Here is a 26,353-nt window from a genome sequence, read left to right on the forward strand (position 1 = left end):
GACCCGTGGTGATTTCTGGAGTCATGCAATTTTTATAGGTGTGGAGGTACACAACTGTGCGATGGGTATAGGCAGACTGAACAATTACAGGCTTCCAGGCTGCCTGCGAGCGCCTGTGATGTATAATTAACTTCATCAGATGGGTTTGTTTGCTTTGCACTTTGAGTTTCTGCAAACAAATCCCATTTACCCTCGCATAAGGCAGCTAGGGCAAAGGCTCTAATCGTCGTCATCTAAAAAGGAGTTGGAGTCAAATGTGACTGTATATATGACACCGGGGAGGAGCACTTAAAGCTGCTGATTTAATCCTCTTCACTTTACATGACCAACACATATAAGTCTGTAAAGTCTAACTTATTTAATCAGCTCTTGGAGTTTTTTTTAATTTTACTTTTAATATTATTGTTCTTGTTCTGCCTTTTCCATGTCATTGTGATTACCATTATCATGCTGCTTATTCATTCTGATGAAACAAATAGGATGGCACAGTGTGAGGTAGGGGGGTGTTGTTTCTTGATGCAGAAACAAACAAACAGAGGAAGTCTTCACTGGTCCAAGAGTTTGGACCTGGTCCAAAATGGATCCATGGAAAACAACCTGAGCTCAACAGGCATAAATCAAAGTTTAAATAAACAGAGAGAGAGAGAGAGTGTGTGTGGTTCTGAGAGGTTCAGAGTGGAGTCCTACTAAAAATAGCTCTGTCTCAACTTTAAGACTCTTCTGTTTATTGCTCTGAAGTTGGAGAAGTGCTAAGAGCTCATAAATCACTGCGACAGCTGCTGCAGGTGACGCACCTGCCTGAGTCAGCGTTACACAACATGAACACACTTTAGAAATCATCAGTTTGATTGTGAGAGCATTAAAAGAAAAAAAACTCAATAACACGGGTAGAGCTAAAACTATTAGTCAATGACTCAACAGTTCCAAAACTTTTTTGAGCTAAAAGACAAATATTTTAAATCTCGTCGTCTCAAGATAGAAAACTGTTGGTTTCACTTTACCAGACTGACAGTGTCTCATTTAGGGAATTATGGTGGAGAATTTTACTTCATTCTTACATTTAATCAACTAAATTATTAATTAATTAATAAAAGGTCATCAGGTGAATCCCTCAGTGTGTTTGTGTAAGCTCTTTTAGCTCACAGAGAACAATAGGCATTGGTTCAATAAACTGATTTAATGGCCTTGGCTGTATCATCAAGCAGAGCTGGTGCTTTATGTGGAATTACATCACCACAGGTTTGTCAGGTCACTCAGATATTGTTCCTAATAAAGAGTTCAGTTGAAGTAAAAAATAATCTTCCCTGTGCTGTTGAAGGCCCAACTCCACATCAAACTTTCACAAATGAGCTCCTTTACACTGTTTTTGTATTCAGGACAGATTTACAGCATCTTCACCTTCAACCCTTGAAAAAGGAGTGAGTTCACTGAGTCTTATACATTTTTTAAATCTTTGAGAACATTTACATAAATGCAGCAGTGATGCAGTGAAGACTCTGACCCTGCTGAGATGGAGAGGGGTCACAGATCCTTGCAGAGTCAGTCTGTAAACATTTCTGATTAAATCATATTATTTTTTGGTAAGAAAACCTTAGCTTGAAACTCAAACCTCAAGTATCACAGGTGAGAAATCCAGCAGTTTAGAAATGACTGACAGCAGCACAGGTGATGTTCTGGTTCTTTAATTAAAAAAGATCCTTCACATGAGATGTCACTGAAGAGCTTAGTGTGAGGATGGATGCAATGACCTTTATAGAATAATCTTAAAGTCCTGTAAAGTTTTGGCCGTGACGATCTTAACCGTTCGTCATCCTCATCTTCACCGGGAAGCAGTGGTGGTCGCTGTGACATCACATCCTGTGGACAGGGTTGATGCCCAGGATTTCAAAGCCTTTGGCCATAATGGCTGCTGTGGCCTCACAGAGCAGCATCCTCCACATGTTCACCTTCACCACCTCACCTGGACACACACACAGAGAGGAAACAGTGAAGAGTTTAGGTCTTTAAAACAGCAAAAGAAAAACGATAATTTCTACAAAAAACAATCAAATTTGAATACATTAACCTTTTTTGTTCCCCCTTATTGTGATATTTTATAGATTGAACAATCAATTATTGAATGAGATAACTGTCAGACGTGCTGATAGAGAAAATAATTCCTGCTGATCCACAGACAGAAGCGAAGCAGTTTCACAGAACAACAAATGAGAAGCAGATATAAATCTGGAGCCTTGAGGATCCCACATGTTTGTGAGGTTTCTAATAGATTAACGATGAATCACATTAAATCGACAGAAAGCAGATGGAGTGATAATGTGAAGTGTGAACTGGGCAGATGAGTCATCAGGGTAAATATCAGTGAGATGTATCAGAGCCAGAAGGAAGAGGACTGAGGTATTTGGGGTCAGAGATTAAATCAAGCAGACTCAACATGTTAACACAGCTTGTTCTGATTCACACGGAGGAAGAAGAAGATGAAGAGGGAGGAGGAGGATAAGAAGAAAACTGAGGAGGATAGGAAGACAAAAAGGAGAAGACAGAGAGGAAGGAGGATGAAAAGAACGAGAAGAAGAAGGAGGAAGAGAGAGGATAAAACAGAGTGAAGAAGAACAGGCAGACAAGAGTCGTGGCAACAAACACTCAGTAGTCAAGCAGAGAATGATACCAACAAACAAGAAAAGGTCAGAGGTCGCGTTTAATGATGCTAGCATTACACAGCGGGGACGTCGATACACCACGGATTCAAATGAAAATCAATGACCCCGAAACATCTGCATCTACAACCAGCTCCGCCCACCCGGGAGGACAAGTGGCTGCACGGCGCAGAGATGCAACAGACATGAAGTCGGTAATGAGCAGCAGCGGGTGCATCAAGCAGGCGAGTCGTTAAAGGGGCCGGAGCCTCGACAGCCGCTGACGGACGGCAAGATGAGTTTGGCGTTTACACAAACAATTCAACGCTTCAGAGTTTACGAGAGGACGACGGGCGCTGCTGTTGTGACGAGAAGAAGCTGTGAAGTGATAAAAACACATTTATGTTTAAAACTGTTTATCACAGTTTGATTCATAACTTCTTACAGCTTTGACCTGTTATGAATCAATGACCACGACATCATTATTTAGTTTAAAGGTTCCATGCAGTATAAAGTGAGACTTCCAGGTGTAGTGTCATTATAGATCAGGTCTAGGCTCTATATTTTATACTGTGAAAGGGTCCAAGCCTCAGTCTACAGAGAAATGCACACAGCCTGTATTCAGGGACTGAGCCCTTTAAACCAGCTGTCAGACATTCTGCGACTTTGTGATGTCATCAAGCACTTGCAGGATTTGGTTTCTCTGAGTGTTTTATCTGAAATCTGCTCTGTTTCTATTGGATCAATCATCAGAGGGGATGCTCAGAGCCTCCTCTCTTTTGATTGGTTGAGACCGACCTGTTGTTACTAGAACACCCGAGAGGACATGTAAAACTACACTGAGATGGTTTTTGGGTCTTAAATCACAAATATACACTGACCTTTAAGGATGTAGGTTAATATCTACCTGAAACCTGCTGTTTTCTTATTACATCACTCAACGGCACCTTTCAATAAAGTTATGTATTAATGTTTGTGGCCAAAAGTATGTTTTCCTTTTGTGTTGTGAGGCAGAGAAAGGATGCTGAGAAAAAAGTTTACGTTAATTATGCGCAGGCTGTGACTCTGAACTCGTCTTTGTTCACATGGAAACTTTCCCATCAGTCTGAACTGTACTCTTTCTAAAAAAAAAATATGACAAAGTAATAGCCTCCAGCTGGGGTTACTGCTGCAGCGCTAACCGAGCATTAGCATAATTAAACAGCTCTAAGCCTGAAGTGCTAGCGCTCCACTGCACCGCGGGGATGAAACGCTCACAGTAACAAGTGGAGGGCTGACGGCGCTCAGACGGCTTTTAGTGCAGACCCTCTCAGAGCCAGACTTCCTGTCGACTGTCTGACTCCCTCCTGCTGCTCTCTGGACCTCTGACCTCGATTTCACTCAAAACTGTTTGTTTCTATAGACACAAGGAAAAATTATGTACAAAATCCATTAATGACATCTCTTTTCCAAAAGCCAAAGTGTTGCTGAAGATGATTCTCCACTCTGCTGTCAACAGTTGAGGATTTTTCTAATTATCTGGCAGTAAAACGGTGATGTAATATCCTCTCAGTAAGGTCAGGAGCTGAAAACTCCTGAAAGACCGGTCCACAGAGGTGAATCTTAATCAAATCAGTCATCCTAGCGAGGCCAGACCACCTTCCAATTGTGACACGTTGTCAGCTGGTGGGCTACAGTCAGTGTGAACTGCTGCACATTTTAATCCATCACTGAATACAAGAGTTGGTGAAGCTCAGAGGCAGATTTGAGTGATCAATTATAATCAGCACAATCACCAGTAGCTCACAAGCCCAGTCCAGAGGATATTTGGCTGATCTGACGTTTTTGTCTCCTCACTGGAAGCATGATTGATGTTAAAGTCAGTTATTCATGTGCAAACTGAAAATCTGTACATAAACAGATGGCAATGCACTTCTTGAATCTTTATCCGTTCCTGATCTCTGACCTGAATTGTGGTGAAGATACGATCTACCCGTAATCCTCTGGATGTCGTTACCTGTCTTTCTGTCCTTCTCCACGCAGTAGCAGCTGTCGTAGAACTCGGTGAAGGTGGTGGCGAGCTCGTAGAGGTAGTCGCAGAGCGTGTGGAGCAGCAGGTCGTCCAGGATCTTCTGCAGAATCTCGGGGAAGCGCAGGATGCACTTCCCCAGCTTCCACTCCTTCTCGTGGTCCAGAACGACCTCCGTGGTCTCGGCCGCTTTCCTCAGCGTGGCCTCGTCGATGTTCGCCAGTCGGGATATGGACCTGCGGGAAATCATTAGAGAGAGAAATAAGTGGGACTGAGTCACAGCTGCTTCTCAGCTCAGAGTCTCTGTTACTGAACCACTGCAGATGTTCACAGCATATTAAACACAGAGACGCTGACAATGAGCTGCAAGTGGATATGAAATAGTTGTAGTTGGTATGACTAATTCTTCCTTGACCTTAATGTTCATTTAATGTCTTTGGGTTCTGAACTGAACCAAAACAAGTAATGTCCAAGTAATCTGAGCCTCTGGGAAATGTTTTTTGTTTTAGCAGGTTATTATAAAACAGACACTGATAACAATGTTGATATAAATATCACTTTTGTCAAAGTGAAAAGCCCAAGAATTGTAATTATATTGTATATTGTGTATTATATTGATGTGATTTCTTTGTTGGGTCTTGTACCAATCCAAGATGTCTCTTTAAATCTTGAGAATATGATTTATTGTCCACCAGAGAATCTCTATAACAACATGACACTTAACACATTTTCACTTCATACATTGTAGCTCTAGTGATTTGAACATTGCACTTGGCCATGTTGAAAAACGGATTAAAATGTGATATTTAGATAAGTTTAAGGAAGCCATTCTTTAAATAAAACTCCTCTGGAAACTGTTTTAGAACATTAGCTAGAACTTTTCTTCACTTTGCACAGTTCTCAACTCTGAATTTAAGGAAAAATGAGAAAATAATGAAACTCTGAATTAAATCATTAACCTTTTTTCTCTATTTGCTGAACACTTAATCTGATCATTTCTCCCATTAACTGAAATCACTGCGACAAGTTTTAGCGCAGCCTCCGAACATTTGGCCACAAGTGGCTGCTAATCTTTCCTCATTTTTCTGTTAGGGAGGAACAATTGAACCACCACAACCACCTCTGAGGAAAGTCTCTGTTTCAGACTTCTTCTTGTCCTTTCTGACACTTGAACACCCACAGTGATGGGGGCCGCTGCCATCAGTGAGTGCTCTATTGACTGAGTGCAGGAACATCCAGTCTTCTCAGGCAAGACCGCTCTTGCTCTCGCCCTCCCTCCATCCCTCCATCCCTCCATCCCTCCATCCCTCCATCCCTCCATCCCTCCATCCTCCCCTCCTCCTCACCCCTTACTGAAAATTGGGAAGATCAATCTTTGCCGGGCACACTGCCAACCCCCCAACCCCCAAGTCTAAGAGGACGGGGGAGATCAGTGCCGCTCATTGCAGCCAGGAGATGCTCACTCGATACAGGGGACGAAGGGGGAGGAGATATTGGGTGAAAATACCCCCAAAGACTAATCCTGCACCGCAACCTCCTGCAAGAGCCAGAGAGGCCGATCTGATACGGGTAATGGAAGAGACCTGCTGCTGGTGGGAGGCGCTCTGATGGATGAATGTGTCTGAGGAACTCTGGTCATACTAAACGTCAATGTCTTCACTAACGATGCTGAACGTGGATTTAAGCCTGAAGACATGGTCAAGACAATCTTCAAACTGAGCATCAGCAGTGATTGTGAACATGGAGTGACTTGGTGGAGTGTTTCACAAACTGATGATCTACTGGTATTTTCACGCAAAACAATCTCTAGGGTTTTTACAGAGAAGAGTGAAGGTCTGCAGAAGAACATCTCTGATCGCACAGCAAGTGAAACCTTGAAGCAGATCCAGGTGCCACTCGTTGCAGCTAACAACAGAAAACTGAGGCGACAGCTCACACAGGCACCAGATCTAGACAATCGAGGAAGGAAAACATTGCCGGTCTGATGAGTCTCAATTTATGCTGCAACATGTGGATGGTCGGGTCAGAATTGAATAAACAGCCTTACAGCATGGATCCATCCTGCCTGTATCGACAGTTCAGGCTGCTGGTGGTGTAATGGTGTGGTGGGCATTTTCACTGTACCAACTGAGCATTGTTTAAAAGTCAAAGCCTTCCTGAGTATTGTTGCTGACCATGTCCATCCCATCATGAGCACAGTGCACCATCTTCTGATGGCCTACTTCCAGCAGGACAATGCACCGATTCACAAAACATCATCTCGAACTGGTTTCTTCAACGTTACAGTAAGTTCACCAGATCTCTGTCCAGTAGAGCTTTGAACTTTGGGATGTAGCTGAATGGGAGATTTGGTGTTGACAATTGACAATTTTCCACGATGGTGGACAATAAGGTTTTATTGTATTGTATTGGGTGTGCAGGCAACAAATTAGCAACAACTGTTTGTGACACTGTCTTGTCAGTATGGACAAACCTCTGAGGAATGTTTCCAGCACCTTGTTGACTCTGTGTCTTACGTGAATTAAAGCAGTGCTGAAGGCATCCAGGAGTCCAAGCATTTAGCAGTGAGTACCTTATAAACAGTAGTCGAGTTGTAAAAAAAATTCAGGGGGGATGGTCAATTTTTTTCACCTTATTAAAAAAAGGGGGGGGGGGGGGGGTAGTGTAATTCATGTAAATTATATTATATAATTTATTATTATTATGGAGCTTCTCCACTAGTACCAACTCAGCTGGGCTTTAATTGATTTGCCATCTAGGGGGGTCTGGGGGCACTCCCCCAGAAAAAAATTGTGATTTTTAACACATAAATAAGGCATTCTGGTGTACTCTGAGGAGAAAATAAAGGGAAAAGACAACATTGCTTCAGATAAAACATTTAAAAAAGCCCATCTAGTAGGCCTACTGACTAAGGTTCCTTTCATTGTAATGACAAGAATGGCTAAGTGTATGAAAGTGAACTCAGAACTGGTCTAGTGTGGAGCTCTGGCTGGAGAGCAAAAACAAAACTCTGACTGAGAATAGTCACTCCTCGCGCTCATAGACGTTAGAAAAATGTAAACACACTAACGTCAGCGGGTCACTTGCAGCACCACGCTGGACCGGTCCAGTCCACTGACCCACCGGCGGTCTGCCCCTGCTGACGCGAGTCACCACGATTGCAGAAACTTCTCCCCTTTTCCTTGATTCGGAACCGCTCGGAACGCTATCTATCGCTAGAGTTCAGATTGTCACCTTGGTTACCTGGCTGTTAACCAATAAAACACGGAGGAGGATTCTCGCTTCTACAACACTTCTCTCTGATTGGTCGTGGCGTCGTGCCTGTGTTGCATTCACTGTGACCGGGAAATTACAAAACTACCTTCTCAGTTAATGTGCTCTTCTGTTTAACTCCGTCTGAGAAAACATCCTGGACCTGGGATACATAAGAAATGTTCGGGGCTAGAGCCGGGAATGCCCAGGCCAGGCGACAGCCTGAATATAATTATAGTTATGTCCAACATTTAATGTAAAAAGGGGATGGAGAGGGGGGATGGCATTTTTACAGGGGGGATGATTTTGATCGTTTTTATTTCAGGGGGGATGCCATCGCCCCCCATCCCCCCTCAACTCGACTACTGCTTATAAAGTACACACAGTCAGATCCTCACCTGATGCGAGTGAGGGCGTAGAGGAGGTACGCTGCTGTGTTGCCCCGGTCGTCCAGCATCTTGTCGAAAGAGAAGACGTAGTCGTTGATCCGGTTGTGGCAGAGGTCGGCGTATTTGATGCAGCCAAAGGCGACCGACCTCTGGGCTTTAACCAGCTCCTCTGGAGTCAAGACCTGCAGAGACACAGCAGATACACTGATGACAGGTGTGGAGGCAACAATCGCTCCCATCAACACTTCCCCTCAAAAACTCTTTAAGGTCGCTACTAAGTGCAGCTTGACTCAGCTCGCAATTACTGCAGGCACTTATTCTGCTCATGCGTCTATCAGTAAAAACCACTAAGTTGAATTTAATCGAAATAATGAATCAAATTTTCTAACCTTAGGCAAAAAGATTAAATTGACTTATTAAGTCGTAGCCTTCCTTTGAATCTGCATGTGACACATCTGACACCACAGGCAGCCAACGGAGTAAGAGGAGGATTATACAGAAGATTTAATGATAGGGATTGGATTGGAAAACAAAAAGACTTCCATCGAGCAGAGCTGGAGTGAGAGGAAGTGATGTGACACAACATCCCTATACAAGTATGACATGGAATAAATCAAAGTGTAACAAAATAAAATATAACAGAACCATTTATTACTTTCTTAAGGACAACAAACCCCATGAAAAGCCTAAAACCACCAGGTGATACTTAAAGTTGGATTATTCATACACATTTAACAACTGGTTTTATTTACACTGTAAAGTAAGCCGATGTAAATACATGTGAAGTGGTGTTAATGTAAAGTGTTTCTCATGACTCAAACAGTTTGGGGACGACTCTAATCATGACTGAATCAGTGCTGGTTGAAGCTCAGGCTGCAATTTGCCATCTATTTCTCTTTGTTTTTTTTAAAGTATATTTTTTGGGCTTTTATTGCCTTTAATCGATAGTGCAGTCGAGAGAGAGACAGGAAATGGGGAGGTAGAGAGTGGGGGAATGACACGCAAGAAAGGGCCGTCCGACGTGGGACCCGAACCGGGGCCGCCTGCACCGAGGACTGAGCCTCAACATGGGGCGGCAGCTCTACCCAGTGAGCTAAACGCAGCCCCATCTATTTCTCTTTGTTAATCGTTTTTTATTTGACATGACAGAAAAAAAAAACAATTTAGAGCTAAAACTATCAGTTGACTAACTGATCAAAGGATCAATAATCTGATGACATTTTTGGTAATTAAATGATAATTTTAGTCATTTTTAATAATTCTGTGCTGTCTTTGCTTCACAATTTGCATTAGAAAAACTAATGTGCTTTGTCAAATCAACAACCCAAAACCCCAAAAGACTTACACACCAGAGACTGTGAGTCAGTTTAATCTGATAAATATCTAAAACAAAGTTGTGGCTGAACACTGCTGATGCTCAGCTGACTCATCAATCATCTAATTACTGCCCAACATGTCGGGACATAGAGGACATGAGGACAGGATCTGAGAGGTGGAGATGCAGTGTGACACGACAGGACGAGGCAGGAAGAGACGGAACAAAACAGGATATAAAAGAAAAGTACAGAAAAGAAAAGTTCATATAAAAGAAAAGTATAATAGACTGGAGGCTTGTGGAGGAGAGGAAGAAGAGGAAGAAGAAGAAAACAGCACAACTGGAGGAAACAAATCTTAACAGCAGCAGCGTTAGCACTGGAGACTGAGGGTCAGAGAGGCCAGGGCCGGGGTTTGTTTTAATGAGGCAGGGTTAGCAGATGGTAGACGTGGGCACCGACCCAGGCAGAGAGCAAAGTGCCAGGTCAGAGGGGCCTGCAGGGGAAACTGTGCTGGCATCGCTTTCTCACAACCTTCTCAGCATTAAAATCACTGCAGTTCAACAGGAAGTCACTGGGTGTTTACACTATGCCGAGCGCTCCAGATAATACCTAACCAGGTCAAGTTCCGTCTGTTGTTTTGTTTTTTTAAACTCGTTTTTATCCCCCTGGAAGTTTAATTTCTCATGCAAACACCTCAGCCTCCGAAGGTGCAAACACATGCAGGCAAATTAACAGAGGAGTCAGAGTGATGGTGTGTTAAGTGAGGAGAAAACAGCAGCTAATGATGGCCTTGGGATGGAAGGAAAGGGGCTTGAGAACAGATATTTTCTAGGTTGGATCTGCAGAGTAGGTGGAACAAATCAGGTCAGGAGGTGAAAAAAATATAACACTTCCCATTCCTAAACAACACACACACACTTTCACACACTTCTTTCATTCAAACACGGTGCACACAAGCCAATGACAGAGAGCAGGAGTTTGTGTTATTTGTGAGAGCGAGGCAAGAAAACATGACACATCAAAAGGATTCCTGGGTGAAGAGAAGCCACAGAGGGAACGATGTGACTGTGGTGAAGTCGCACTCTCACACACACACGATGCAAAAAGTTGGTGAAAGATGATTTCATTAGCTAAACATCGTGGAAAATAGAAGACTCAAAGGAATTTCAGATTAAATGGTTCAGCGACAAAACATTCGACTCACGCCGCCAACTCCACAGACTCTTTGTCGTGATACAGGTCGACCACTTTTGATCCTGACTGAAACATCCAAACACACTGAGGACAGACCATCATCAACACAAATGGTTCAGACATTCATCTGGATCTGGTGATGCCCCGACTTTTCCTCTAGCGATTTGCATGAAAACTGCTACCATTTACTTTGTGTCTGGTGCTAATTAGCAAAAATTAGATTGCTAAATAGATTTGATCAAGTTCCAATCACACAGTTGGCATATACTGTATGTTGTTGTTTTCTATGCAAGCAGTCTGCCATTTTAATGACTTTATTACCCTAAACTGCATTTGATTGTGACGGGTTTGAAGAAATGCTTTTCAACCAGGTAACTTCTATTTCGCTTCATCTCATCACTGAGCAGGAGAACATGACAACATACCGTTTACTCAAACTGCCTCATGTCATCTTCACCATTAACAATCTGCATCAGAAACTTGGAAACATGAGCAGGAAAAGCTGACGACATCAGATTGTGCGCCACATTGAGGCTGACTTTACACAGCGCGGCAGCAAACATAAAGGAGGTTTGTGCCCAAACACAATATGGAAAGCAAAGAGGCGCATGATGAAAAGATGGAGGGTAGGAAGACAAATAAAAGCGGGCTGTCCTTAGAGCTCGGCAGATGAAGAGAACAAAGTCTGATGGCGACGCTTCCCATTTCAGTCCAGGTCCTCTGTGGACGTGATCAGAGAGGCCTGAAGCTTGGCTCGCCTCGCGCAGGATGAGAGCGGGGAGATTTAATGGCTACTGTAGAGTGAGACGGTCATTACTGTAAAATAAGCCTTGTCAGGGTGAATCGAAAGCCGGGCGCAAAGCGGAAATAATGAGCTGCTCACTGGACTAAATGGCTGCTTATCAAAGATTAAACATTGGCCACGAAATATTGATATAAAATGATTCAAATACAAGCTAAAATATTGTGCAGGATTCTGCCAAAAATGATTGGAGCAGACTGTGGTGGAGGAGGGTTTCTGCCATAAAGCCTTAGCAATTTTTCTGAGGAGAAATTAGAGAAATAAAGCAGATGATTAAAAATGAAACAGCGGCAAGCTGGACATAAATAAAAAGAGCCCCAACTGCTTTCATGAGGGTTTCAAGTTAAATATTCAGCGCAGCCATGTAAAGCATTAAAAGAAAAGCTTAATACAAAACAGCAGAACCCCTGAGGTGCTGCCGTTGTGTTTGACTTTGGCGTTTCTTTGTTGTTTTGCCCTCTAACAACTTCTGCAAGAAGAACTAAAACATAAGTTCATTTCTCCCAATTTAAATCTTCCTCAGTGTCGTGTGCAGCTCTGTGGGTCTAAGGCCAGAAGAAAACACTTCAATCACCACAGCCACACGGCACCGACTGCCTGAGCTGGGCAGACCTTGTTTTGGTGTCTTTGCTTTCCTTTTGATTATGTTCTGTTATTGGGGCATGAAGAAGAGTCAAGGACACGATTGCATGGGGCTGAAGGATTCATCCTAGGGAGCAGGAAGGACTACGCAATATGTGGTCAAGATGTTTTACACTGTGAATAATCTAGACAACACAAATTAATGAGTTTTTGTAGGAACAATTTCTTCATTAGTTCCAGTAAAAACAGTTGAGACTGTTTTCAGTCTATAACCCAGAGTTAGAGGGAAACAGTTTAAAGAGGGAAATGCTGATGTTACGATAAGTACTGAAGCAATTAGTTCATTAACTGATTGGTGTTTTGACAGATAATAAATTGGCAGAAAAGATCTGAGCTGAACTTTACTTTTCTCAGTTGTTCTACCAAATTCCCATCTGGTGACATCACCAGAAAGCACATCTGTCTGACAGCAGGAGAAAACACGTTCAAAAGCAAAAGCCAACAGCTGGTTCCAGGTGTCCCATCTCTAAATAAAATTATGCTCGACATCGACATCTCATCATCTCAGTGATAATTCGGACTCAGACTCTCTCACCTTGTCTCTCTCCTTGTCCTTCAGCTTGTCCATGGACCTCTTCAGTCCCTCCTCCAGCAGGTCCATCAGCCTCACCGTGTCTCCAGACCGGGTCTTAAACTTCTTCCTGAAACAAGAAGAAGTTCAGCGTGAGCAAAGCTGCTTCCTGGTGAACTCCTTATGGGGCACACGCAAGGGACGATTAGGGGATGGATCTGAGTGAGTTTCGGTTTGAGAAGCCAAAGACTCGACACGACCAGAACGTTCCTGCAGGTACGAGGATGTTTGATGTTTCCGTTGGCGACAAACTATTAGATTATTTCCACTCATCAGCGCCGCGGGGTGAAACATTTTGTACAATCAAGCAAATCAGATGAGCATTACAAGCAGAACATGAGCCACAAATTTAATAACCCCCACCCCTCCCACCCTCCCTCCACCCATTTTGTTCCTGTTTACTCGCAGCTAAGCTCTTACTGTCTGGTTGAGCAATTATGAGAGCAGCATGATAAATTTCTAATGGAGTTTGGTGTAGCGCAGACATTGCGGGGCCAATTTACGCCCCCCTCGGGTTACAGTTGGGCGTTTAGCAGCACTTAGTTATGGCCTCTGCGATGCGTAACATCAACCTCCCCACCACCGACACCGACATCCAGCCTTTCCCTCACAGCCTTGGCCCCAGCTCCTCTTCCCTGGACGATTGATTAAGGGGGAAAAAAAAAAACAGTGCAACAGATAAGTGTTCAAATTATAGAGCGTGTTCTCGTATCATCCACACAGTAATCACCGCTGGCTATAAGAGGAAATAAATAACACACAGTGGGAGAGCTGCAGGTACAAGAACTAGACTAAGATTATGGCGATAAAACAAAATAAAATGTCCCCGAAGAAAAACTTTAATATCATGGTATAAAAAAAAAAACACAAAACTCATCGGTTCAAAGCAAGCGGTGCTCACTTTTCTGGCTTTTTGTTAGGTTGAGCAAAATAAGGAAGAGGAGAAGAAAGGAAGGGGAAGAAGAGAGGGTGAAGACAGAGGAAGAGGTAAAGTAGAAGAGGGAGGAAATGGAGGAATGATAGGATAAGAAAGAGGCAGGGAGGAGTATGCGAGGGAGAGGGATGAAAGCAGGATAGGAGGAAGAAGAGTGATATTAAGGAAAAGGAGTAAGATGAGCAGAAAAAGGTGGAGGAGGAAGGAAAGTAAAAGGAAGGTAAAACAAAGACGGGATAAGAAATAGAGTTGGAATATGAGGGATAAGGATGAAGTGGGAGAGCAGGGAAAGAAAGGAAGAGAGGAAGAAAAATGAAGATGAAGCGTCAACACACTGATCTTTAGTCCATGTTTGAAGGTTTAAACAGAAAAGATTAATTTAGTTGTAGTAAGTAATTTAGTAATTTACTTCTTCACACAGCCTCAAAGAAAGAGATGTGAAAACCTTGACTCCTTTTTATTGATTTAGTTGTGTTTTTATTCCATGTCTACAGTCTCTGTATCACTTTGCACAGCTTCTGCAGTCAGTATTTCCAAATTCAAGCACTTCAGCGAAACCATGACTGAGCACCTTCTCTCTGTATTGAGTGGTGTTTGACCAGGAGCGTCTGTGCTGTGACTGTGGACTCTGTTCACCTCTGCTGATTAGAAACTTTATCTTCAGGTCTGAGAGCGTTCCTCAAACTCGATCCAGCCTCCTTGTTGTTGTTGAACTTTTAATTACCGTTGTCCACCCACAGCCCTGCAGAGCCTCCCGCTCCCCTCCTCTACTCACACGCTGAGTAATAACAGCTCTGAGCTCGCGGTCGCTCAAACGCCGGCTCCTCTGTTTGCGGAGCGGTGGCGGCGGCTGTATATTTTTCCCCCCTCTTTTATTTGCCGATGCAGTAAAAAGTTCTGGTTTTTATGTTTGATAATAAATGTGATAAAAACATGAAGCAGAGGTGATAAAGACGCGCTGAAGGACGTTCAGATGATTACAGTGTGGTGGAGGTGGAGGTGGGGTCTCCGGAGGAGCTGCTCGTTTCGTTCTGCAGCTCTGATGACGGTGATTTGGAGCCGCGTTAAACTGTTATTAGTCTACGTGGCCGCAGTCCTCAACAGTGTTTACACATGGCAACTGTATTTAACTCTTCCTCATCTTAACATCACCACCATCTTAACAGGCAGTTAGCTTCACTTAGCATGAAGACAGGAAGCAAAGGGCTTACTTAAAGAGCCCAGGAAAACTCAGCACCTTCCAAGACTCTTTATTAACTATCAGCTATTAACTTTATTCAGAGCTTATGACTGATGCTGCGTTCGAGACAACTGTACTCGGATTTTTCTGACCTCCTACTTGTCACACAACAATCTGCCAGCACAGAACCACACCTTCAACGGTAAAACATTGCTTAAAATGCATTTTAAATGCCAAAATATTTTTATTGTTTTTGTGCCTTTTGTAATGTTTCAATGCCTTGAATGAAGCACCTTTAATGCAAAGTTTGTCCGGTCTGCCATGTTTTTGGTTATTCTGGTGAGGTGCGTCTTGAACGCCTTGAAGTCGGAGCTCTGAGTTCCGAGTTGTCTCAAACACAGTATGAGAGGTCCTATTTCAAAGGCTTCTTCAAATGCGTGTGTCACTGCCTGTTTGGATCGTGGCAGAGGGCAGTGGCAGTGGAGAACTGGAGAATCACATCATCTATCAGCAGCCATGTGTGTGCGTGTGTGTGCGTGTGTGTGTGTGCATGTTTTTGACTCACTTGTCCTCCCCCAGCACCACTCCGAAGCCTGCATGCTCCACCCGGGTCACCTGAGGATTGTACCAGCCAATCATCTGAGCCGCAGCAAACACTACCTGAAAGTGTGTGGCCTGAAGGAGATAACAAACACACACACAGAAATTGAGTGACACACAACATAAATCTAATGTCACATGTCACACACACACACATCCAGGATATCAAGGCGTTGTCTAAACGTCCTGCACGTCCACTTCAACCTCACGGTGGCGCCAGAGGACGTGAAGCAGAGTCGTCTCCTTGGCGTTGTGGGTGTGACTCCATCCAATCAACGTTAAGATGCCGACACTGAACCGCACGTCATTCATCTTCTCTCCGTCCTTTAGCAGGGCGTTTAAGACACAGTCACCTTGGTAACGTTTCCCAACAGGTTGCCTTGTATTTACTGCTCTTGGTAAATTAAGTTCCCTCAGATGACAGCTTTAGTTTCAGTGAGTCTGCACATGCCGAGTCCCTCCCCTCCCGCTCGCATCTGCTGAGGACGATGATGTCTGTCCTCATAACAACCCGCATAACATTTTAAAGCCCGACCTGCTGTCTGCTACACAGACGGTGACTCCTGAAAAGTTTTCAGCCTCCAACTTCAGTTTTTATAGGATTCATATCTAAACGGAAAAATATCATCTGAACTGTTCCCAGATCGAAGATGTCTGAAATGACGATGAGATTGATTTTATCATACAGACATGTTCCACAAAAGGCCTTATGTTAAGATTTTCCTTTGAGTGTGAGTTAAAGGGATAGTTCAACACTTTGGCAAATTGGCCCATTGCCATAAACCCTATAGTCATAGCAGTAGGTTCATTACCTTTAATTGTCGGTGCAAGCTATTTTTAGAACGGCGGAGCAGAGCCGCGAGCTGCTCAGAGCTACGCCACGGAGGCTCATGGGGTTTATTGGTTTCCCTCATCAAACTCATCAAATACACAATCCAACAACTCCAAAACGCTCTGGTGCACATTCACCACGCTATTAGATAATAACAGAACGTTATGAGACAGAGTTGTTTTCGAGGTAAATTCATGCACAACCTCTGATGCGCGTTCTCGTCGGGGGCAGTTTTTGGGCAAGCAGTCTGCATTTGCCTCGAAAACAACTCTGTCTCGTAACGTTCCATTATCTCATAACGTGGTGAATCAGGGTATATACAGGAATCTTGAAGTTAATTTAAATACCTTTTTAAGACTTTTTCAAGACCTTCTCAATATTTTTTAATACCTCACCGCCGCTTCAAGCTGTAACCATTCACATTAATGACACTTTTAACTTAACAGTTTTAGTTTGTGATTAAGACTGTAGACCACTTACAACAGAATTCAAAATAGGCTGGGATAATAAATCAAAGGAAAAGTTTATCAAAAAAGAAATATTGCTCAACTCCCCAAAAACAAAAACTACAATCACGACAGTCATGACATGTGCCTCAGCTCGTTTGATTTTGTTTCTCGTAGGGCTGCAGCCGATATCCGAGTACTCGAGCTCGACTTGGGCGGCATCTGAGTGCCATTTCCCTACTCGGATTCCTTCAAAATTTAAGACTTTATAATGTCATGAAAAGACTTTTTAATACTTTTTAAGGGTCTTAATTTTCCCAAAATTGATTTATCACCTTTTCATACTTTTCAAGACCCCGCGGACACCCTGTGAATGTGCAGGTCACAACTTGTCCACCAGAGCGTTTTGGAGTTGTTGGATTGTGTATTTCATGAGTTTGATGAGGGAAACCAAGAAATCCCATTAGCCTCCATAGCGTAGCTCTGAGCAGCTCACGGCTCTGCTCCGCCGTTCTAAAAATAGCTTGCACTGACAAATAAAGGTAATGAACCTACTGCTATGACTATAGGGATTATGGCAATGGGCTAATTTGCCAAAATGTTGAACTATCCCTTTAAGTGTTGTTTCTACATGTGCTGGATTTTCCCCCTCGTTTACTTCTTGATCTGCAGGTGTGTTTGTCTCCACCCACCTGCCCGCTGTCTGTGACGTAGATGATGACATCGGCCTTCTCCTCAAAGAGGCGCTGGTGCAGGGCGGCGAGGTCCGACGTGTCGTAGGTGTAGCCGCCGTCCGACTTGACGATGGTGAGGGGGATGGACTGACCGGGGGCGAAGACGATCTTACGACCCTCGTCCATCTCCATCAGGCCTGAGGATGGAGAGAGAGACAGAGAGAGAGAGAGGGGAGATGGTGAGACAGCGAGGGGATGGATGGATGAGGTAAGGTGCACCAGGAGGAGAAGAAAGAGAAAAATGGATAAAATCATGTCACAAGAGAGAGAGACTAATAATGTGAGTCTAATCTGAGGGGAAGAAGAGAAGGATGAGATCATGAGTAAAACAGAGAAAGTGCAGAAAAAGGAGATTTGGGAGTAAAAGAGAAATTACACAACCCCAAAGAGAAGGAAGAAAAAAAAACAGTAGCCACCAGTGTGGATGACTGAGGAGACATTTATGAGACAATTTTGCCTCCTAGTGGTTTCACCAGGTAACTGCAGGCTACAGCTTCAAACGCCGATACTGTAAATCCATCAAATCTGCATGTGTGACTATGGCTGATTGTTGTACATTACACATTCTGTACCAGTCTGCTTTCTTTCACCAGTTTATCTCTAATATACAGAGTAGAGACCTCGTGCACACTGACCTTTGTCCTCGAACTCCTTCACCACCCGCGTCATCCGGTCTTGGTAGAAGGACTCTCCTCTCTCGATGATCTGGATGTCCAGGCAGTCATAGACCTTCTGAAACTCTGAAAACACACACACACAAACACACAGACACAAGGAGAATGACATGTGTGTGACGGCTGTGTGTGTGTTTCAGTGTGGATTGTTCCTTTAATGTCACAAATAAGTCAATAATAAGGAGTCACTCACCTCTCCTGGACACGTCACAGATGAGGTTCCAGCCTTTGATGAAGTCCGGTTCTTTGCTCTGCAGCTTCACGACGCACTGGTACGCTCGTTTCTTGAAGTCCTCGTCCTCGTCGAAGCGCTTCTTCGACTCCTGATGAAGAGGAGGAAGAGAAATGAGAGGGGAGCAGGGAAAAGAGAAAAGAGAACAGAGAGACATGGAGCAGGATGGTGGATGATGTAAGAAGTAAATGAGGTGTGGAGAGAAATGAGGGAAGACGACAGCGGAGAGGACAGATAGTGTTCTGTGAGTTTGCTCTATATACTGTGCAGCCATAAAGAGCTTTTTCTTTGCGGTGAAAACGATTCTCATCTCATCCACAAGACTTGTTCTCCTCAGTCGACCGGATCGTTGACATTTTCCACTTTTCCTGAGTGCAGCCACTTTGTTTTTTAAAGTAGCAAACTGTTGATTTTGGCAAAACATCCTCTGATTTCTCTATAACAGATCTATAACTCATTCGTCATCATCTCCACCTGCATCATCTGCTTTTACTCGAGTCTGAAATGGAAACTCACAGTGGGTTTTTTTGTTTTTTGCATGAGCTAACATTGCAGAAACACTTAGAAGGCAACCATCCACTTACTGCTGAACCACTGCAATTTGGGCACTGTGTGCTAAAGGGGCTGCGTCTCCTACACAGTTCCTTCTATATGTGGATGTAACCTTGATCAAATTAAAGATCTGAGACTTCTAGGCTCTTTAGTGGGGTATCTTTATGAGCACTTCTCTGCCTTTAGCCCTAAAGCACAGTGAGAGAAAGAAAAAGAAAAACAGAGTTGGTTTTTCAGACGTGTTACGTGTGGCCATATTTGCCGGTGCACACCCTTTGTGGGTGTCGCCTGTTGATGCAGGAGGCTCTGTGTGTTGTTCCTGGTGGTTACGTTGCCTTTTTGTTGCTTTAGTTTGGGTTGGGGGTCACCACCTGTGGTTTTCTTTTCTTTTAGTTCAGTTAGGGTTTAGATCTCGTTTGTTGAGGCCAGGCATGGGCAACCTATTCCTCAAAGGGCTGCAGGTTTTTGTCCCGACCAACCAAGAGCACACAGTTTGACCAATCAACTGTCTGAAGACTGAGCTCAGCTGATTAAATGAGTCAAGTGTGGTGTGCTGCTGCTTTGTTGGAAAGAAAAACCTGCAGCCACACCAGCCCTTTGTGGAAAAGGTTGCCCATGCTTGGTTTGGGCTTCTGTTGTTTTTTTAGCTGGGGTCTTCTTCCCCTCTTCTTTCATTTACTTTAATTTCTTGTGCTGGCTTCTTTAAGTCACATTTAAAGTAAAAGATTATGATACTAGAAACTCATTTTAGCCTTGGTTTGTGTTCATGAGGCTGTAACATATTTTAGGGGGCGCTGAGCTGCTGCAGTCTGAACTGAGCGGAGACGGTACGTGCTCCACCAGCTGAGCCACCGGGGCGTGTCAATGTAATATCTATTTATTTACAGTATTTCAAACCAAAATGTGCTGAAGCTCAGAGTCTGGAGAACAGATAATGTCTGACTGTCTAAATACTTTAGGACTAGACTTGTAGATGATGTCATGTAGCAATTGTAAATGTGCGTTAATATAACTGATCCAAGCTTTTTCGCTTTTAGTAAAGTGCAATTTGCAGTTTTTATTCTGTTACATCAATTCTTTTTTATTTACAGGTGAATTTTTTTTGGACCAATCACAGACCTGCAGCTGCTCTGCATCCAAAGACAAGAGCATTTTCTCTACAAAAGGAGATTAATGTATCTGTGCTTTTCTGCAGGATAAATCAAACTCCTGGTTTATTCTTCTGTTGTTTTAACCAAACAGCTCATTCTGCTGACATAACACAACAAGCACAGAGTGCGAGTGTGAGAAGGCAGACTGTTTAGACTTTCAGATTTAAACAAATAAAAAATCTCCTGGACAAAATTTCTAATAACAAAAGCCGATTTCCAAAATGGTACAGTGGAGCTGACGGTACCATTTTACTGAACAATTTCGCTGGCCTTTTACTCCGTGTTTACCCACTGGCAAGTTTTCATTTGCAATCATTATGTCACTTTGCCCAATTACTTTTTGCCATTCTCGGAACTGTCTCTGTTGTCCCTCCACCGCTCTGTTATTTACTTTGATAACCAGCAGAAAATAACTGCCTCTAGCCGAGTTGACACACGCAGCTGATTGGTATTTAACCCGCTAACTCGAGTCTTTTGTTATGTGTCATTTCAGATATTTATCAAACCTTTCCGGCAGATTCAGACACAGCAAGTGGAAAGCAGAGACACAGACGAAGCATCAACTGACTTTGTAGAAGGCCTGCAGGTCGCTGATGGGCGGGGACACCGTCAGGTAGTCTGGGAATTTATCCTGCAGGTGGGCGATCAGCATCCCGAACTGGGTGCCCCAGTCTCCCACATGGTTCAACCTGCAAATGTAAATACAAAATTACTGAGGAAACACCACAGGCTTGTTTTACTCAGGACTTTACACAAGCTGTTGGCTTTGTGCTCTGATTTCTTTGCTCTGAGTACATACGCTCTGTACAGACTCAGTGATGAGGAAAGCCACCCTGATCACTGAGGACCCCTCCCACCCCCTGCACCAACTCCTTCATGCTGCATGAAATCATTCCCTTTCATCCCCTCTGCAATAGCTGCTCTAAATAGCACTAATGTGTTTAAAGAGTGTTTTTAAATGCCTGGGTGTGGATTTTAATTGTGTTTTTAATGCCTCATGGAGCCGTTTTAAAAGACGAATTTCTGTTTTTTATTCCGAACAGACAAATAAAGTATCTATCTATTTATTCACACCTGCTTTAAAATGTGTCTCCACTGGCCACTGTCTTCCTACTTTATATACACATAAACATGTCAGGAATTGTTTTTAGCCAGACAGATGGGCCTGTTGTTAATATGCTTGTGTGAGTTATTAGGGGATAGTATGTATGAATGAATGAATGAATGAATGAATGAATGAATGAATGAATGAATGAATGAATCCAGCAGATAATGAAACTGCACTGGGACTAATTAGACTGTGGCAGAAAACGTCAGTAGAGGGGCGGTCCTTCAGCAGGGTGGGCGGTCCTTTAGAGGACATCACTTTCATAGGCGGTCCAGGATGGATTTGCATTTACACTGCTCAAGGAATGTGGCCAAATCGGTTCTTAAATGCGTCCTGAATGCATCTTGTGTGTGTTTGCACCTGATCTTCAGACCTGACATTAATATCAGGTCTGAACAGGTCCTGATCCACGATGAATTAAAGGTCACACTTCAATCAACAATAAAGTGGATCTGCACGGTTGCTACATCTCAGCATGATAAATGCACCAATATTTTGTTACAAGTGTTGCAAGTGTGAACATGCATAGAGCACAATATCATCCTCAAATCTCGTCGCGCTCAGTTACTTTTCAAAATTCATTTTAATGTCAACTACATCACATTAGCATCCAAACAGCTCTGCTCTGCATTGAATGCTGCTGTACAGTTAGCGACCTCACACATTCATTTCATGTGAACAGCGTCCGCACTGACCTGAGAACGTCGTAGCCGAGGAACTCGAACAGTCGACACATGCTGTCGCCGATGATGGTGGAGCGCAGGTGACCCACGTGCATCTCTTTGGCAATGTTTGGGGAGGAGAAATCCACCACCACCTGAGCAGCAGATCATAACATACACATAGGTAACTGCTTTTAACAACAACACAACTAAGTTTTTAATTCTGATAAATATCTACAATATCACTGTTCTGCAGCTCTTCTTCATCCTCTACCTTAGTTTTACCAGTTTATCTTTAATTTTAAATACACTTGATGCATGAACAGGTGAATCTCTCCGAGGGTGTGACCGACCTTCTTCTTGGAGGGCAGCGGTGGAGGCTGAACGCCGTTGACCAGCAGGTTACTCAACAGTTTGGACACAAACGTCCTCTTCAGGTGGATGTTGATGAATCCTGAAGATGCAAAAACAATGTCAGAGGAGGGCGCTAGAGATGCTGCAGCCAAAGCTCTGTTATTAAACACATCTGCTAAGGAGCCAAAATTAAACTGACAGAGTGTTTCTGGTATGAACAATTGTATTTATTTATTTTACTGCTTATCTAGTAGATAGATGATACAGAAAATACAGAATCATTTATGAAGCCGTGCAATTTTTCTGAGCTGTTAAATTTCAATTTCAAAAATGTTTCCAAAATTTCTGCATGTGGACTATAAAAGAGAGAAACAAATGTATTTATCATTTTCATGAATCAATATTTTGAATGAAAATCAAGTCATATTGTTGAATAAAACTGATGGTAGCTTAAAATAATTTTCAGCTTGTGTGTAATACACTATAAAACTATAAAAACTAATACACAACATCTTTGGAGCTTTTTTCATTTTAAAAATGTGTTGAAAATATGATGTATTATTTTACAATCTATTAACATCATGGAATATAAATAAAAGCTCATGTTTTAAAATGTTTCAATGGATGGAGTATTTTTCGTACTAACCCTAACCCTGAACATTGTGATTATTACATGGTTGTTTAGTGAATAAATTCACACAAATAAGTCTTTGACCTACTTCTTAAACTAAAGATATTCATGCATGAAATAATAAAAGGACAGAGCATGGTCGAAAAGACTCTCTTATAAAGAAATAACTGTCAGATTTTCTATTTCAATTTTCTCTACCTGGTCCCGCAATTTCAGTTTTCTGGACAAGTTCGTTGTCTGGAAGGTTCTGAATGATCTTCTCTGCGATCTCCCTCGGGTTGACTTTGATTCCCTTTGCCTTCAGCATCTGCAGCACCAAAGAGTCAAAGACTTAAAATGTTTTGAATGAACTGATACAAAACAAGTCAGTGTCTCACTTTTAAAGCAGTACTAAAGAACTTTCAGTTTTGGTTGAGTTTGGCGGTGCCTGTGGACCAAAGCGGTAGTGTTTTGCCTGAAGGAAGACTCCATTTCCCATGAACACTAGCGTGAAGCCCTGTAAATATCCTGCATTAAAATTAACAGAAGACATCAAAACTAAGTTTCTGTTTCCAGTGGATCATTTCAAAGTGAAAACACAAACATAATCCATTGCTAAAGTGCCGTTTTGCCTGTTCCCTCCTTGTTGTGACTCGCAAAAGTGAAAGTGAAAGTAAAGTGAGAGCAGGGTTCCTACCATGCTCCTCAAAGCTGCTTAGTGCCAGAGAAAGAGATACAGACCCCCTCAGACCACGACAGAGGTGTCATTCAACTTGTTGTAAGTCGATGTATCATCACAAAAGTTATGAAAATATTTTATGAAGGTTGAAAAGTTACTTAGTGCTGGTTTAACCCCAAGAACAACAAACACACCACTGCTGCATCACTACAACAAATCAAAGTCTGAAAAGTAATTAAATTAAACAATATCAGTGTCTGTAGAGTTGTTGAAACGCTCATTTAAAGAGAACTTTGAAAGATTTTTACCTTAGCTATGCTACATTTTTTACACATACACACATTGTAACGCGTGGAGGATATATAACGTTATCCACCGCTCCATGGATTGCTTTCTCATGGGCTTCTTGAAAACTAATTTCATTTAATCTCATAAGCTTTATTTAAAAACTCAGAGATATATTGAGGAGTAACCTCATTTACAATATAGCCGACATGAAACACAAAACATATAAGGACAGAAGACAAGACTTGCATAGTTCCCCTTTAACACTGTGGTTTTAGAACGATTTAAGAGTCTGATGTGAGGTTGCAGTCTCACCTGGGCCATGGCCATAGCACTGTTGCACTGGTAGTCTCCAAACTTGGCCTGCTGGTTGGGCGTGACGGCCAGTGGAGGGTTGTCCAGTTCGGGGCAGGAAGCCCGGATGGCCTCCCCGAAAACCTCCTGAAGCTGCTGGTTGATGTTGATCATGGCCTTACTGCAGAACGTCTGATCCTCCTGTAGACCCTGTGAACAATGACACAGGAGGAGGAAGCAGAGTTGAGAAATACATCCTTATCTTGTCTATACTTTGGAACCAGCAAGCCGCCGTGTGACGCACCCGCTTTAGGATGTTGAGGCGGTATTTCAGCTTGATGTTTTCCTCCCGCAGCTCGTCCAGACGTGAAGATGGACTCATGCTCTGTGGGTTCTTTAGACTCTCAATCTCTGCAGAGAGACTCTGGATCTCCCGCTCCTGAAACAAATAAATATGATAAATAAATAAAACAAAAGGCTAAAATACTTCTATTGTTTGAACAGAGTTTGACAATCAATAACATTTAATCTGCAAGACAAATCTGATCATAGGTTGTTAAGTCATAAGATTTCACTGGTCAAAGTAAATCAAAACGAAACCAAAACAGTCGTCTCATTATCAGCACCTGATTAAAAGACAAATCTTCAAATAACAATAAAGAGTTTCAAGAGTCACTGAAACTCGGATGAACTAGATTTTGTTATGGCATTCATAACTGATGAACATTTTAAACATTTTCTTCACTTGTGTTCTTGATTAAATCATGTCAGAATAGGTTAAATAATAAATTCCCCTTGACACCATCAATTATTTAGTTTTTGTCCAAAACTATTTCAACCACTATAATGTAAAACAGAAGAAATCAGAAGATGAGGCATCAAATGTCAAATGTCATCAAACATGTCTTACTGTACTTAAATTATTAATGGATTCATCATCTGACCCTTGCAGCTCTATTGGTAAAATTTGGTCAGAAAGGAGAGAAAAGGACATGGACTTGCACTTGTAACTGTTTTATGGCTTATTCTAAAAACCAGAATCAATGATGCCCTAAAGTAATATCTGCAGCTTTAATTTAAACAGACCACTGGAGGGCACCAAGCTTTACTATAAGAACAGGAAGACTGAAAATGATTACCCTACAGTAGGAAGACAAGCTCGTACATGAATATAACACACATATCTAATTATTTGTGGCTGATAATGTTAATCAGATAATTTAGTTAGCATAAACTGTTTAGTAGAGAGAGAGAGAAGTACAAGACTCCTTTCAAATATCTTCTCCTTTAACATTCATGTTGTATTCAACAGCATGACTATTGGCAATGTGCTAAATACAAAGGGGAAAAATAGTCACAACATCTTCTGGTACCTTCGGCACAGACAGGACGTTTTAAGTGATGATAAACGTGGTCACAGAGAGTTACTCCCTGATGTGCTGTCACTGCCCTGACAGCCGGCTGTGCGACCTCTCACCACAAACCATGAAAACCAGGTACTAAAGTTTAAAAAGCTCAGTAGCAGGCGGCGTTAGGTTTACTGCACGTCAGCCGAATTAGAGACCGGTGTAAACGTAACTGAAAAACGTTCATCTTGTTGTCTGGCCGTGCAGATATTTTTAGTAACAAACAGGAATATTTTTAAATGGCAGTTCCTTCAATGCCTGTGTCGGCCGGTGGTCGGCCACCGACGGACCGGGGCTCTAACTCACACACATTTAGCCTGGGGGCTAATGTTACCCCCTCCCCACCAACCGGCCGCTCACCTGCTGCTGCAGCCGGGCGGTGTAGTCGCTCAGTGGGTCTCCCATCTTTCTGAAACACCGGAGAGCAGCTCTTCTCTGGCTGGATGTGGGATCTCGTGGATGATGAAACGAACTGCGTGCGGAGGAAGAAGTTCACAACTTTCTCATGTTGTTCCGGTGCCGGGCGCCGCCATCTTCCTCGTCGCCTCGACTCCTGGCGCGTGAACCACCACAGAGGGTGCAGCGCGCCACCGCGTGGCCGGCGGCGTGTGGCGTCAGATCAAATTTAATTTCAGTAATTAACAAGGAATACTGATGATTTATTTGACAAAAAATGATTCATTTCAAAGATTTTTTAATATACATTGTATATTTTATCATTTCTATTCTTTTTAATAAAATCAGTCAGTAGCATTAGCTGATTACTTTGGCCACCACTAAAAATGTTGAAATAAATTTCAACAATCTTAACCG

At 42.8% G+C, this 26,353-nt stretch overlaps 1 protein-coding gene across 1 annotated transcript; it reads right to left on the bottom strand.

Moving 5' to 3' along the window:
• Positions 1-1,666: 1,666 nt before the first annotated feature.
• On the bottom strand, positions 1,667-26,017 carry rars1 (arginyl-tRNA synthetase 1). The gene is made up of 15 exons (XM_085798239.1): positions 25,901-26,017; positions 24,439-24,573; positions 24,156-24,344; positions 23,096-23,204; positions 22,266-22,366; positions 21,946-22,067; positions 20,711-20,831; positions 18,401-18,530; positions 18,169-18,273; positions 17,492-17,670; positions 15,487-15,596; positions 12,772-12,877; positions 8,292-8,464; positions 4,630-4,877; positions 1,667-1,960 (listed from the first exon to the last, which is right to left on the bottom strand). The coding sequence occupies exons 1-15, from the start codon at positions 25,943-25,945 to the stop codon at positions 1,851-1,853; spliced, it is 1,983 nt and encodes a 660-aa protein (XP_085654365.1). The 5' UTR covers positions 25,946-26,017; the 3' UTR covers positions 1,667-1,850.
• Between the last annotated feature and the right edge of the window lie 336 nt (positions 26,018-26,353).

Source organism: Trachurus japonicus, chromosome 14 (assembly GCF_045865225.1).
Source record: "Trachurus japonicus isolate A0001 chromosome 14, Traja_1.0".
Taxonomy (NCBI): Eukaryota; Metazoa; Chordata; class Actinopteri; order Carangiformes; family Carangidae; genus Trachurus; species Trachurus japonicus.